The following is a 16346-nucleotide window of genomic DNA, read 5'->3' as shown; positions in this document are numbered from 1 at the left end:
GAAGAAACTGATCAAATAGAGACAAACCCCCAAAAGTAGGTGCAACAGTGATACTCAGCATGAACTTCAGCATAACTGGGGAATGGGTAGATTAATTCCAGTTTTCTGACTCTCCAAAGCAACCACAGGATAATCATGAACAGACAAAATATTTGGATGATCACAAATACGAAAAATGAGAAATGTGGTGCAGCCACTTCGATATTCTCCAAGAATATTACAGGATGAAAAGGCAAAATGACAGTATTTGGACAAGATCACTGCATTTTTGTTATGTCTGAAATTCACAAAATATCAGATACAAATAATGTGTGTGGGATGTGACACAAAATTTTGAACATTTGTTCTTGGGTCTGTTAGCTGTTTGTGTACCATTACATAACCAGTGACCCACACGTGTGGCATGCTAAGTATTTTATTTTTCAGCGTAGTAATTCTAAGGCTCCATCAAAAGAAAGGGGTTTTATAGAAAACACTTGTTAGATAGGGAAGAGAATCACTGATAAAATACCCCAGTAACAATTCTTCAAAGCCCAAACTCGCCTCATTCCTCCACCTACGCCGTGGATGTTTTGTTACTGCACACAGAGAAGGACAAACAAAGCTCTCCCCTCCTGTAAGACCTGGGATGTTGTAATTCTCTTTCTACAGCAGCAATGTTCTGATGCACAGAGTGCAATAGTGATGGAGCAGCAGGGGGAGCACATCCACTCATCCCAAATCCTGGCTGAATTCTTCTAGAAAATGTTCCAATATGAAGTTGAATCCCTTTGTACACAGCATTTTTTCCAAACAAATTCTCAGTTCCTAACTCTGCTGCTGCTACAACTCAAGCACAGTGGCAAACCCTGTAACTTAAGCTATGCTGACTCGTCCACGTTTTTTCCAAGTTGGAATCTTCATTTTGCAGAGGAGAGAGCTCCAGGGTGACACTGCAAACTCTGTGTCCTCACACCGAGAGCCTTTTCCTACCATTCCCTTGCACATTCCCTACACAGACACCACAAACACCACATCTCTCATTACAGCTTTTATTTGGGTATTTTTAAGTTAAGTTGCTCAAGTCCATTTTCCATCAATACAGACACTAAAAACTGAGATCAACATTTAAGGCAACATTAGCATCCATGCCAAGCTCAATCTGCAAACCAGGTCCTCTAAGCACCACAGCGCCCAGAACTGCCACGGGTCCCCACTCTGTCACACGTTCCCTTTCCCTTTGGACTCTGCTGTCCCACACCACTCAGGAATTCCTTTTACATGCACAGTCTCAAGTCAGACCTTGCCATTTTCTTTTTTTTTTTTTTATAGTTTCTTGTTTAAGAACTAGATCATTTTTGCATAAGGTGATATGAGTGAGATACGTCTCAGGGTGAAATTATGCAGTTGACTCATGTTGGTGATACCATACAGAATCTTTTTCTTTAAAAAATATATTTAACATCAGTATTCAATGACTTCAATATGAACATTATGTGTATTTAGCCTTTTGGTGAAGGCTACACATTGAGACTTGTTAGAATGGTAATTTTGCTTTAAATTCTGATTTCTTTCGCGTTACTGCTGACAAGTGTTTGAGTTAGGGATGCCCAAGTGCAACTTTTAGGTCAGAATATTTACAAGTATACAAAAGACCATGTAGCTTTGAATACACCCACTATTCTTAATACAGAGTAAATAAGGATTTGTCTTGTGCCCTTGTGGAATATTTCAACAGGTGGGTCTTGCTTTTTTTTCTCTTTTACAGTATAAGGAAAGTTTTTACTTTTCCTTAAGGAGTGTATTTATTACAAGATGGTTAGCATACATATATCACATAACATACAAGCGTTAAAATTGACCAGTTACAAAATAAGCAGTGGTATGTATATCTTCATATAACCTAAGAACAGGATCAGTATTTTACAAAGTACATATAAAAGTACTTCATATACAAAGAAAAATACAAATGTGCAAACACCATTGTCACAGGTGGAAATTGGTCAATTGAAAAATGCTAGAAAAATCCTTCATATTTTTGTTTTGAAATTGCAATTGCATTAAAAACAGCTGCATTTCCTATTGTGTGTGGTGAGAAATTTATGTTCCTTTCTGACAAAATACATTAGTTATAAAAAAACCCACAAAGTTTAATAACTGAAAAATCTTGTAAGTATAGTCAGTTTGGTTAGGCTGACATTAAATTACAAGCAGAACGTCTGGAAAAATGAGAAAATAGTGAATCATATTTACAGACCTTTTGTAATATTAGTGCGCTATTTAACATATTAACATTTCAAAGTAAAAACAATGGCTTAATTACCTACATATTCTACTCAAGTCCTCATTGTTTGTAGACTGTAAAATTTCAACTAATTTGGGGCTATTAAAAATGTTTCGCCAGGATTTTAAGCAGAACAAACAAAAGTTCATCAAAAGTAAAAATCTATAAACAGTCTTCCAATTAATGTGCAAAAAAATGTTTAAAAAGTATCAAATCACGACACCTCAAACTTCATTATGTACATATCTAATATCTGTAAATGCTGTTAACTAGCTAGTTTTGTTCTGCTACAAATAACTTACCTCTGTCCTGCAAAATGTCTGCATTGTAAAGATTTCAGTGCAAGTGCTTGCTTCATTGTTTAGTGCATTATCATGTTTGTTATTTTTTATTTTACAGTGAGCAGAACAGCATATAAATTAACACATACAACTCACACACAAGAGATCCTTCATCTACTGAATTCCTAGTTTGTTGTTTTCCATTGCTCCAGGGTAGTGTCAGCCAGTTTTCTTTTGTTTATCCCATGGGAATTGCAAACAGAATTGAAAATAAAAGTGCTATCTATGGTCTTCAGGTAATCCCTAGATTCTGAAATTCCATAACAACATTGCAGAAGCACTCAGCAGAGCACAAGACAGAGAATGACCTGCACACTGAGAAGACACTTGAAAGTCTGGCATTTCACTTTTTTGGTCTTTAAAAATATCGACTGTCTATAAACATTGGCAACCTGGTGTGTATGTCACTGGACTCACAGCTTCATTTATTTATCTGTTTTTAGGAATTGTAGACATGTTCCCTCTTATTCATGACTAGCTTGGAAATAAGAACATTCTGCTTAAAAATCTAAATAAAGTGGAAATACACTTCTGGTTGAAGGGAAAATTTCTAAACTTTCCTTTGGACATATTTCCTAACAGAATAGCTCTGAAATCAGAAAACCGGGATCAGATGCTAGTGCAAATACAGCCCACTTTTCTAGCTAGGAATTGTACTGAAGAAAGATGAAATTCAGGATAAATGGATTATTATTTTTTCAAGTCCTCCCAGCAGAAAAAAAATAGCAGTTACAGTGGTTATAATTATTAAACAGAAAAGAACTTATTATGAACTTTAATGGCTGAAATGTAAGGAAGGCTGGTTGCGTGTCAGTAACAATCCAGAACTCAGTTTCTTCCAGGATGAGGTGCTTTAAACGGGACTTTATCATGGAACATTTTTCTCCTTTCTATGCATCTGAAATGCAGCTCTGGATCCTGTCCATCCATTGCTGAGCACTCTGTGCATCTTGGGCACAAAAATTATACACACGTTTATTTGTCTTCAGCTGCAAGGAAAAACAAGGACACAAAGAGGTCATCACATGGAAAAGAAAACCTGCAGACTTCAAACTGCAATACTCAATTGGGTCTGAATGTAACATTTTTGAACTGTTGCTGTTGAGAGTGATGCCAGGTACATTACATTTTTTTGTCTTGAGACGGCACAACAGCTCTTTCCTAGCTCACACCTTCCAGCAGGACTGGAACCAGGAGCTTAAACACACGACAGGAAGGAAGTTTCACATAAAGATCAAATAAAGACCAGATATACTTACATCAAAAAAGGCCTTTTCACTGGCATGTTTTGGAGCTCCAATGGTTGGAGAAGCAGGAATCACAGTTTCCACTTCTGCAAGGTCTATGTGTCCCTTGCAGCTCGTATCCTCACCAGAGTCGTAGTATCGCAGCTGGAACGCGAGAGAAAAGAAAACCCAGATGTGCTTTTAGATGGACCTTTCAGATCAATTCCCTTCTCCTGGATACAGCCTGGGGGCATTGACTGCTAAGGGTGGGAGGCACAAAGATGACTAGGAGCTGAGGAGGTGGGGGAAGAGTATTTTGTCCCCAGAGCTCCAGAGCAGAGAAGCAAATAGTCATGGATTGCTCTGGGCAGAGGGCACGGGAGGCAGGAAAGCAAAACCATTTCTTCACTGGTCATTACATAAAACCAACACGAAAGCTTTACTTCACTGAGGCATTGATAGAACAATTATCCTCTCTATTTCAAGAATTCAAAGTGATCAGCAGAAATTTAAGTGTAATTTTAGGTAATTATAAACCACACAGAAAGCTCACATTTTCCTATAGTGCACATAGAGGTTGAACAAAGTCTGTGCCTTTTTTTTTTGTCCTTGCAAAGATACTTTGATATGGATATTAATCACTCTGTAAAGTGAGTTCCAACATGCAAACAAGTTCCAAAAAAGTCCCCATAACAAAACCCAACGAATTTCCATAAGCCAATGCAAAATAGCAACAGAAACTTTCACAGCAAATGTCAAACAACAGAATTCCAGCTAGGATTGACCTGTATTACTCCTACATCTATCATACTCAGAAGGCTATTTGATTATACAAAAAATGTAAAAGTTTATTTTTCTCCTGCAAAATGAACCTTTTCTCCTATATAGAAGATATATAGGATATATTAGGAAGAATAATTATAAACAGCACATTTGTTGGTATTTACCACACTGATCTCAAAGTACTCAGTTAGCATTTCAAGAGATGCCTGTCTTTATCTATATTACATATTTTAAAGTGTATGGACTACAATAAATTAATTTTTTTAAACAAAAGCATACATGAGTCTGAGAAGTTATAACCCCCACTTTGTGGAATATTTGGCTCACAATATTTTACTGCCTGATGACCCAACATTATTTGAAGTAACAAGACCATAAATTTCTACTGCAGAATTCTGGCATATATTGTAAATTGGATAAAAAGTTTAGACCAACAGATGTCTATTTTTGGTCCTCCTTTTTGTACAATGATTAGGTAGACACTTAGGAATAATTTTGCTACTAACTACAGGACTCTGACTAATCTAAAATACTCCTATACATTTTTAAAATACAATCATATATTTCAATAAAAGATTCCTATATGTTTCTTTCTAAAAAAAAAAAAGGCAAAATACTAAAACTCCTCCATCCACACAAAATTCTGTATGAGCTACAAGATACACAAGACAAACATTGATAGGTCATGAATGATGTAGCACACATCACATCTGAAAATCATCATTACTAATATTCTTTGTAAGACCAATATATACAAACCCAGGCAATAAAAAAAGAGCAACATAATAATAAAAGAAATCCATTATCTAAAAGAATTTTACCTGGTGTTTTGTCACATCCAGCACAAACCAGCGAGGTTTCCAACCTTTTAGCAAAGCTCCTCTTTTGTACAGCGTACCTTCAAAAGATCTGAGAGGGACAGAAAACACAGTGGCATTGATCCCATAACATGGATACTGCTGAGAAATAAAAGCCCCAAAATGATACATATTAAACACTTATTACATACATATCAAACACTTATTTTCCTGCAGGAAAACCAGCAAGATTTAAACCAATATTTTAGCTGTTGGTAACTGTGATATGCAGATAAAACACCCTTTTAGTACTTTGGGTGCATTAAATGTACAACTACAATTTGCTTGTGCATCCAATGAAAGGGAAGGGTGAATGATGCTGGTAGGAGATAGAGGCCCACCCATTGAGACAAATAAAAGTAATCAAATCCAAAAAGAAGGAATAAGGTAGCCACAGAATATTCTGGGCACATGAAAGTTTAATTGCTTCCTAAGGCAGAGACTTTTACCAATGTAATAAAATATGACTAACTACTGTCTGATTATTCAGCGATATTCTATGTGATTATTATTGCTAACTACTGTCTGATTATTCAGTTTACCTATTTTCATCAGTCTTTGATGTGAAATGATTGTACAGCGTGGTTGCTCTTCTGTCTACTCCATTGGAGGGAGAGATGCTTGAGCTCTGCTCCTCACCCAGCCCACTGTCAGGTATTTCCAACAAAGACCTCTTCTGATAGGAATGCAGATTGGGTGACATCATCCCTGAGGAGCCAGAAGGATGTCTCCGGAGCTGAAAAGAAGGGAAATAAAGGAAAAAAGGTGATGCAATGTGTCTCTAATTGTGAGAGGGTCTCAGTGCTGTATTCATAATAAATACATGCTACAACATGTAAGGTGGGAACTATTGTCAGGCCAAAAAAAATCTTACTATTACAAGTCAGTGCTGCCTCAGAGAAGAAGCCACAGGGATGGCAATGCCCTTGCATTTCTTAGGCAGAAAGGTTCACAAGGTGGGAGAAATCAGTATTTCAGAAAAGTGACATATTCATATATTCCAGTGACATAATACTGAACAGTGTTTGCCTTGCTCTCTCAGAAGTATCTAAAACTGAACAGACATTTGGGTACAATCCATTTCCCTGATTTCAAAGGGAAGGAAGGGGGGAAATGAAAAACTACGGCTTCCAATATCTACTTTATAGATCCACATAATTTTAGTAGAATCTCAATAGCCTGGAACAAGAGGGACCCTGTATTTGGGTCTATTCTAAATGACAACACTCTACAGATACAGTCTTGAACTGGTAACTCAGTGTGCAGAATTCAGAGGCCAAGCTCCCAAAAACAGCATCTAGCATTATTCCTGGTGCACACAGAGACCAAAGAGGAAGCCTTTGATTTAGAAAGTATCTATACTGTCAGCTCCTCTTGTTATCACAGTCAGGAATTGGAAACACAAACATGAATATTTCTTATCTCTACTTAAAAATTATAAATCCATTCAGCCATGGAAATGTCTTTACTCATCTCTGAGAATCTGTGATATCCTTTTGGCTACTTTCAGAAATTGAGCTTTTTTAGCACTTCAAGAATCTTTCAAATGTATAAAATCATACATTTCTGCATTAGTCAAATGCTCATTTTATCTGTATGCCTTAAACTACTTTGGAAAATCAACTAGATAAACAGCACAAGTAAAAATACATTTTTCAACATGAAGAAATCAAAAGCCAATATCATGGGTTAGAACAACATATTCAGTTTTTCAAAAACAGTATTTCACTCCAAGAAATACAGTGATTTTGTCAGTGCCTCAGGTAGCCTATATAGCAGGAATGGAATTATTCCATTGGACAAGCTCTTTTGTACTTACATTGTCTTGTCTGCTGTCATCCTTGAGATTCATTTTGACCCTTTCCCACAAAAGCTGCCACCTCTCTGGGCTCTGATTTAATTTACTTTCCAACCTCTCGATTTCCTGAAATGAGTAACAAGGGTTTCCTTAAGAATAAACTTTCTAACTGATCACTCCCTGGCAATCATTTTTATACAGCCATTCTCTAGTCAGTGTTTTCACCCAGTGAAGTTCCAACCCCTCTGTCACACGAGCTATGAACTGAGAGCCATCAGAATCAGGACTCAAAGGCACCCCAGGACAGCACCAGCCACATTTTGTTCCTCCTGCATGTCCCAGGTTGGAGGAGCCACCAGGCTTTCAATTCTCCCCCATTTCCCCTGAACACACAAAATTCAACACCCACAACAGAAAATTCTGCCATAACAGAAACACAACACTGATAAGGACAGGCTGTATTTTATGAAAATATTTACAAAGAACAAATTCTGTGCTGCGACACCAACACTGGACACTGCCAATATTAACATTTACCCTGGTTTATAAAATGTGATACAAAGCTGTAATAAAAGAAGGAAATGAAACAGAAAGATTTATTCAATCTGGATGCCAAACTGTAACAACATGTTCTTGTTGTGGAACTTGGGAATATGACCTATGTTGATAACCTCCAGTTAGGGTTATTTCCTGTTAATAAGACAGTGCAAAGTTAAGTAAGAAGAGGCAATTTTATGAGTTTATGTTTACTTGTGGACACTCATTAATACATTTGTCAAGACTTTGAAGGGTGGTCCATATTCCTTGCAATGCTTCTTTTCTTCATTTTTACTTTCAACAGCTATATTGAATCTTCTTATTAATTAATAAAATTAAAACCTCTATTTTGCAAATTCAATTAAGAATTGATAAAGAATTGATGGGATAAAAAACTGCCACGGGACATAGGCTTCTCATGCTATATAGAAGCTAACTAAGCACCTAAGACATTTATTTTAGAAGTAGAGAAAGTCTCTACTTACTTCTACCATACTTAATAATTAAAGTAGATTTCATAATATTGTCCAATTCCTATTGATCTTTTGATTGAATTTTTTTTCAGGAAATTGCTATTAATTGAAAGACAGAAAATTATTATACTTTTAAAGTAAGAAAACATTTTGATAAGGAAATGAACTTCTGAACTAAATTTTGAACTCTTAGGTGAAAATAAAAAGCCAGCATTTGACAATGTAACAGGAACAAAATATTTCTACAAACTTTTCCTTGCTGAAGATAAATTAGGAAACTCCAAAGAGAAACTAAATATAAGAAATGTAGCTTAACAGCAAGAATCAAACAAGAAGATTTAAATACTGAAGGTAGCTGAAAGTCACATATGCTTCTCCTTCTGCTAAGAAATAAAACCAGAATACTTTTGTTTGGAGTATCTTCAGGTAGATAAAAAATAAGGAATGATGAACACAAGCCAGACTAAAGGCTTCTCTAGATGACTTGTTTGTCTTTGAAAGTGCTGAATGGAAAACACTTCTGGGGGCATAAAACTGAATCAATTTACCAGACACTTTTTAAAATAAAATCCTTTCCAAATTTCTGCAAAAGGATACAAAGTCTTTATTGCCCTAAGTTAGGCAGTTTAATCTGATCATTCTCTTTCTGCCCTAGTCTTGACTTCTGAGTACAAGTCCTTCTCTGCAGAATCTGGAAGTAACTGAAACTTGTTACTTAGCAACTGGGTCACATTCCTTCTTTTTTGGCTCCATGGTGAGTAGTGCTTCCAGAACTTAAAATGAAAAACTTTCACGAAAAACTTTCAACAATCTCCTGTATATAACTTGAAAAGTTAGGACTAAATTCTCCTTTAATAGACCCCATGTAAAAAAACATACATGGCAATAAATCACTAAGATTTACTCTTGCCTCTCCAGTTTTAAATTTTATGGAAAGCAGCAGATTTTTTTTTTTTTGCTTTCCATGTGTGGAATGGATTCTGAGTAGATGCATTTCCTTGAAAGAAAAAAAAAATCTTTAAATTGATCTCTCTGGTTGATCTGCTGTTATCCAGGCTTACAGGAGCAGAAATAAATACACATACATAAAGAAAGGATAAAGAAAGATATATAAAGAATATCCGTTTCCTACAATTAAAAACCAGCAATTAGCATTACTGTGCCTTCCAGAAGATCTGCTAAATAACCTGCTTTGGAATATCTGAATGGTAGAGACACGAGTTAGATCTGCAGCAGCTCCAGAACTCTGGAGGCTGATCTCCTCTTTTGCACCCACAATATGTCTGTGAATGCACACAGGTTCATTTCTCACAATTCTTACAAATACCAGGATCCACTCTTAAAAGAAGAGCATCACATTCTACCTTGAAAATTCTGAATTAAGGCACTCAATAACTTCTCCGTTTCAGCTTTACATCCTGAAGTGCACTATCTAGTTTTCAATTGAAAAATATCTTTAGAACAAACAAATTTGGGCTTATCATTATAAACTAAGCAAGACTCAATCTTCCCCAGTAATTTACGATGCTAAATATGGTCTCAATTGAAACATTTTTTGGATACCAACACATTCTCAGTGGATTTATGATTAAAGGAGGTCTTTCTCCTATATCAGCAATAGCCCTAAATTAACAACTTGTTTTAAAAGAACGTTCACTTTGCTTTTTAAACTTAGAAGAATATTTTTGTAACCTTTATACAACCTCTCCAAAGTCTTCCAAATGTTCTTTCCATTGCTATCTTTTATTACTATAATCTAATTCACAAATAACATTCAAACTCTATAAAAGCTGACCCACATTTCTTTAGCCTATAATGTGGCTAATTTCCCTGTTACATGGCACTTTCTCACAGTTGTGGACATGGACAGTCTGGCACCTACCCCGGGAAGAAATTCAGGAGAACATTATTGTGTTCCTGATGTGCTCCTGGCCTCTGGTTACCTGATACAAACCTCCCTGTGCTTTGCTGAACAATCCCCACAATGTTCCCTGCTCAGAGGCTGCTCTTCCCTTGCCTCTGGCAAGTTGGAAGCTCTGAGCAGTTCTGACTCTCTTATTTTGAGTCAAGGTGGAGGGTTTTACATGAGATTCTCTCTATTTATTTTTTTTAACTGAGCATCGTTCCTGCGTTCGATCAATCAGGATTGAAAGGAGCAGCCCAAAGGAATTTGAGGAATGTGCCAGAATAAAGCCAGAATAAAGCTAACTCTCTATCAAAATCTTCAAGGACTCACATCCATTCAGAAGCTTTCTGCTTTAAGACTTGCTAAAAATCATCTTTGAATCAGGAGAACTGGGGGCCTAGAGCACATCCTGATTTTCCAAGCATTGCAATAGTGGGCTCCATAATCCCAGACTGAATTTAAGGTAAAGTTTGCAAAGAGTTTTCAAAATAAAACACTGCACACAGGGATATGTATCTGGACATGCAATTGGCTCAAAACAATGGAAGTGAAGAGTGACCTTGTCATTTTCCTGCACTATCAATTATGATGATAACCAAATGTTAGGCCGTTAATTAATTGTAACCAACAAGCATCTTCATCTTTAAGAGAAGACATGTTAAATCACTCTAAATAACTACTACTAACAATGATGATAATGGGATCATTTTTCATCTTCTAATGAGGACAGAAACTAAGCAGCCTAAGTGAGCCCAAAGAAGAAAAAGCCAAATTCAAGCATCTATTTCAAGTACCAAAATATTTTGAAGAAATCTAAATTTATCAGTTTGCTTTTAGTAAACATGAATAAACTAAAAGCAATCACAGCAAGATTTTTTGTGAAATGTGGGCCAAGATGTTCAGTTTATGTTTGTGTATCTGCTTCCCAGTTGTTACAATCAACAAGTGTCAGATTCTATTTTCTGATCTGTCCAAGAAACTGGGTCGTTATTTTACCACACACCTACTTCAAAATGAGGAGAAAGAAGTCAAGAAAGCAAGATTCACCATTTACCCAAATGAAAATAGCTGCTCCTGCATTTGCTATGAAAGGTAACCTACAATTTTATTTATTCTTTAAAACAGACAATGAAGAAATGAATCCATGAGTAGTTGTTGACTACAACTAAAGCATGCTCCCAGGGAAGTGTGCATCCAGAACAACATCAGCTTTGCAGGAAGTCTGATTGATTCCCAGAATCTCCACCACATCTCTAGATCAGTCTTATTAAAACCTGTTTTGACATCTATCATGATCCTTTATGAACAGTACACCTGTAAAGCAATAACTTCAGTAAAAAGTAAATATGAATTTCATGAGCATAAGAGAAGTCACTGTTCTGTGCAACCCAAGTACTCACATTTAAAAGGCTGGTGATGGCATCAGGCTGTATTTTTTTTACATCATCATAACATGGCCACACTATTTTCCTCTTAGTCTGAGAGGCTGAACCGTCTGCTTGGTCATTTTCTTCTGAAACACTGCATTTTGCAGGTACCATGGTCCAATCATAGGAAGGACCTGTAGCCAAAATCTCTTCTACGTAATAATCCCACTTTTTGAGGCTGGACATATTTACATTTGGCTTCAGTGCCTATTTGAAACAAAGTGTTAGAATAATGACATGTAGGAAGCCTTTGAATTTAAGATTTACAAAACAATACCTGCATTTACCAGATTATTCTAAATTGAGTTCTACAATGTTGAGTGTACTGTGAATTTTCTAGAATTATTCAAGACACAGCCCAGTCCAGGGCACAGACATTGTCATATAAGACAGAGATGTAGATAATGTGAAATGTATCCCATTAGTACTCTAAACTCAGTTCCCCTTTAAAGACAATTTTAATAATAATTCATATAATTTAATTAAATCAAACAGGGAACCTAATTTAGCTTACCAGGATGCATGAATACCTGTTCCAGAATTTGGCCCTTTAAATTACATTTCCATGCCTTTCAGATACTGCTCCAGTCAATCAGGTAAGGTTAATTTTGTCCACCAAATACATAACTCAGCTCAGATCAATTAAGATACCAAAAAGTACTCAAGGAATCTCTCAGAATAACAAACCACCTGTATTTTAGCAAAAATCATACCTCAACTTCAGCAGGGGCATAGAGGTAATTGAAGAAAACAGGGCTCCTTTTGTGCATCTTCTCAATACATTCCCAAATACAAATTCCTTTCTTGGCATGTTTATCTCCTTTATCTTCAAACAATGTCCCTGGGGAAAAGAAGAGCAGCAAAAAGATGGCTTTGGGATAATGCTCAACAAGTGCTAAAGCACAGACTAAAGGAATTTCACAGATTGAAGGTATAGCAAACTCTACTATCAAATGCCACTGCAAGAGGAAACAAATAAAGAAGATAAATAATAGATACTAACATTGTTTTGGAATAAAATGGTTGCTCAAGTCTAATCTGCTGCACAGCTACAATAGTGTTTAAGAAAGCATTACAATTGATCATAGGCCATGAGAAGCAGCCCTCAAAGCAGAAAAGTTTGGAGCATGTTTGAGTGGACAAGTCCCAAGAACAGCCTCAGCTGGGCTGCACATGACAGATGGAGTAAAACAGAAAATATAAAAGGAGAAACACTGAAGATAATGCACGAGGGAGAAGTGGGAGGAAATAGATGGAAAGGCTTTTCTTTCTTGAAACTTTGTGCACTCTCTGATGGACTCACAGAGCCTTTGTTTCTGTTAAAAGAAGGTATTTAGTAGGGAAAATGGAACTACCTGGAAAATTGCTAAAAACTAAGCAATTTATGTCAATTAGGCATGGCACTAATTGCTTGTACTTCCTCTTAGGGCCCTCAGAGGCACGGCTCAGGAATCACTGATGCAGGAAATGCTACATATTCTTCACCTCCATTTTCCTTTCTACACCTGAAATGTAATTTCATGACATGGAAATTCCTTATGTGGTCACCACACAGCTACTGGACCATCTTAACCCAGGCAGATATTATGTAGACCAAATATTGAGGAGAAAAATATCAACAACCACACAAGCAGTATGCAAGACACAAAGATCACACATACCATGTTCTAGTCTCTCATAATCTGAATCCAGAAGAAATGTTTTAAATCGATTTGATATGTGATGAAAAGCCAGAAACTTCAGATAATATTGATTGAACTCAAACTCTGTCGGGTATTGGTTATGAATCTAAAAAATAAAATTAAGAAAAAAAAAAGGAAAAAAGTGGACATTGAGGATAATACAAATAGATATGTAAGAAATAATAAAGTGAAATGACAGCAAAACAATTCCCCCATGAAGGCTGAAAACAAATTGCAAGTGTCACAAAAATCTTTCTAACATTTTGTCCTAGAATATTTTTTTGGCTAAATAAATTCATGTATTTTCTATGCTGCAAGAACATTTCAGAGCAGATAGAGTGTATAAGCAGTATCATACTCTGAACAATCCCCATGATTTTTCCAGGAAATCCAACTGGATAGAAATCTTCTATGATAATTCTTGAGTCACCACATAACTTCACAGATAAAGATGCTACTCCTGGATGTGGCTGGAATTCAACCTTTAACTGAAAGATTTCACACTGGATTTCTGTCTATTGCTGAGAACCCCACGAAGCAGACAAGTACAGAGACAATGCTGCAAATGAGAATCCACCTACCACTCCTGAAACAGCCAATTCCTCAAGTACTAACTAGTCTACACATATTTCTTCCTTTTCAAAATATGACCAAAAATACTAGAGTATGAAAAAAACCCACAATGAGGAGGTGTCCTGTCATTATTCTTTTAAAACAGTAAAAACCATGTCATTCCTTAAATTGTTACCCTCATTAGGCTGAGGATCTGTCTGATTCAGTGAATGACTCCAACATGAGTCAGGAGACTTTATTTAAGAAAACTATACAAGATTATCAGAGTACAGCACTGTGAAATTGCTGGTTCTTCACAGCAGTTCCTCTTTAACATTATCATAAAGAGCCTGATGTAGGATCTTAAGCACAAAGTTTAATATTCATGGCAAAAAATTTAGCATTAGTTACTGATATTTATACTTGATATCCATACAAAATGAAAGATTCTAAAAATCTTGATGAGATAGTGCTTGGAGAAATTTTGTGTGTTAATTTAAAATTTACTCTTCAAATAAGCTTATGACTCATGTTCTTTATTTTCAGAATAAACACAGCAATTCACTGAAAATTCCTAATTGCAGTGGAAATAAGTACAGCTTGCAATTGAAAAAGAAACTGCTGACTGAATTTCACATTTGAAGTAAGTCCCACTGTTCTTTGTCTAGCTCCACATCAAACCTGTAATATACCTTTAATTCTGCAATCTACCCCTGCCTTGTCTTCTGCATTCCCACCACTCCTTTTTCTGTTCCATATTTTCTCTCTAATCTCTTATCAGTTTCTCTCTCAACCTGTCAGTTACTCCATGAGGTTTTTTCAGTAATTATGGGAATTGTTACTAAGATTACTTGAAGCTCCATACATTTATATTTCCACACAGACCAGCTAAATAAAGGGGGAAATAAGTGTTTAGCAAGGAGAAGTTTTCTACTGAACATACAACAGTGACAGGAAAATCCCTTGAAAGGACCTACAAACACCCACACAGCATTTCAGTCAGAGAATTTGCTGTTATTGTATCTCAATATTATCTTGGGGCTGGGCATTTTAAATGCTCAGATACTTTAAGACATGTCAGTTCAATATACCTACTCTTATGTAATCCCCATTTTTCCTCTGATACAAATACTACATTCCTGCACTGATTTGTAAGAATAAAAGATGTAAGAATAAGCAATTTTTTTTCTATAATTTCGGGACTTCAATTTTATCAACAAATTAAATATTTAGCTCTATTTATAAAAAAGAGGTTTTTTTCCATATCTTCTTTAGTGCATATTTTCTCCTTGAGCTAGGAGTAGTTTTTTTTTAATATACTGTAAGAAGGAGAGGCAACATTCTGCTATTTGACATGAAATATATACAGGGTCTTAACTTCTACTTACAGTCCAACAATTATTTTAATACATGTAAGAGTTACAAGAACAAGCTGCTGATAAAATTCTGTCATGGCTCTAAATGCTGTGGGTGATTCCATTTCTGAGATTTCTGGATGCAGAAATATTGTAATAACGATAAGTTATGATAATTATAATTTACTTTTAAAGAGAAAACATCTATAAAACATTTCTCTGATAGAGGTAAGCAATGTAGTAATTATTGTTGTCTTATCTCCATAATATATGAACATTTAAAACCTGATTAAACCTGTACAATGCTTCTACCATTATGACTAGAGAAACTCAGCATTCTGGAGTTGTTTTTAAAATTACCATGTTCCTACTGAAGTAGCTCCTAAATGTATTTAATAATCTTACAGATCTATCAGCTTTCCTTAGATTTCTAATAGATTTTTGCTTTTTAAAATCAATTTTTCCTTAGCATGAATGAGGAATACAGCACTCCCAAAGTCCTGTGCTGGTGATGGCTACGAGGTTTTCCTGCAAACCCTGGAATGCCTGAGCACACCTCCCATGGGAGCAGCACTCACCTCCTCTTACACAGGATGCTGGGACACAGCTCCTCACTGGCCTTAAAAGATGTCAGCTCTAGAAAATCATCCTGTTTTAATTATGGTTAATAAATTACCAAACAGATTCAGAGGAAAAATAAGAGAAACTTCCTCACTGACATCACTTGCATAAACTCTGTCTCCTTAGAAGCAGGGAAAGCATCTGCCAGATGCTGCTATTGTGAAAGACTGGTTTTGCATTAATAATTCAGCTGACACCTGGAGATATTGGCATAAACAATGACTTTTTATAAGATGATGCAGTTCTAATTTAGGAATCACTGCTTCATTTGTTTTCTCTGGATCTTTAGTTTAACCCCTGATATTTAATGCATGTACTGGCTCTGTGGTAATTTTCTTACTGCACCTAGTATATGGATTGTAAAGGGTAAAAGTACTTTGAAAGGACCAAATGTTTGCTTCCAGTTAATGGGTAATTTTAAAAAACTGATCATAATATATTACACTTCTGGGTCAAGTTGCAGTCCAATTGGATTCTGTAGTTGTGTAACAATTTGCACAGAAACCAATGAAAATTCACAAAAAT

At 36.0% G+C, this 16346-nt stretch overlaps 1 protein-coding gene across 6 annotated transcripts in view; it reads right to left on the bottom strand.

Annotated features, from left to right (window-relative positions):
• Nucleotides 1-1017: 1017 nt before the first annotated feature.
• SBF2 (SET binding factor 2) overlaps nt 1018-16346 on the bottom strand; it is a 231677-nt gene continuing 216348 nt past the window's right edge. For 5 of the 6 annotated variants that reach the window (XM_059473896.1, XM_059473897.1, XM_059473901.1 and 2 more), the window contains 8 exons: nt 13273-13399; nt 12325-12452; nt 11585-11818; nt 7290-7394; nt 6013-6206; nt 5435-5522; nt 3864-3995; nt 1018-3593 (listed from right to left, as the gene is read on the bottom strand). In XM_059473896.1, the coding sequence (XP_059329879.1) occupies nt 3495-3593; nt 3864-3995; nt 5435-5522; nt 6013-6206; nt 7290-7394; nt 11585-11818; nt 12325-12452; nt 13273-13399 (1107 nt within the window). In that variant the 3' untranslated portion in view covers nt 1018-3494. Of the gene's footprint in view, nt 3594-3863; nt 3996-5434; nt 5523-6012; nt 6207-7289; nt 7395-11584; nt 11819-12324; nt 12453-13272; nt 13400-16346 lie in introns of those variants that run through there. The other variant, XM_059473902.1, reaches the window with a different exon arrangement.

This window comes from Ammospiza nelsoni, chromosome 6, assembly GCF_027579445.1.
Source record: "Ammospiza nelsoni isolate bAmmNel1 chromosome 6, bAmmNel1.pri, whole genome shotgun sequence".
NCBI lineage: Eukaryota > Metazoa > Chordata > Aves > Passeriformes > Passerellidae > Ammospiza > Ammospiza nelsoni.
The sequence above is the reverse complement of the archived record's forward strand: the minus strand, read 5'-3'. Positions and strand labels throughout refer to the sequence as shown.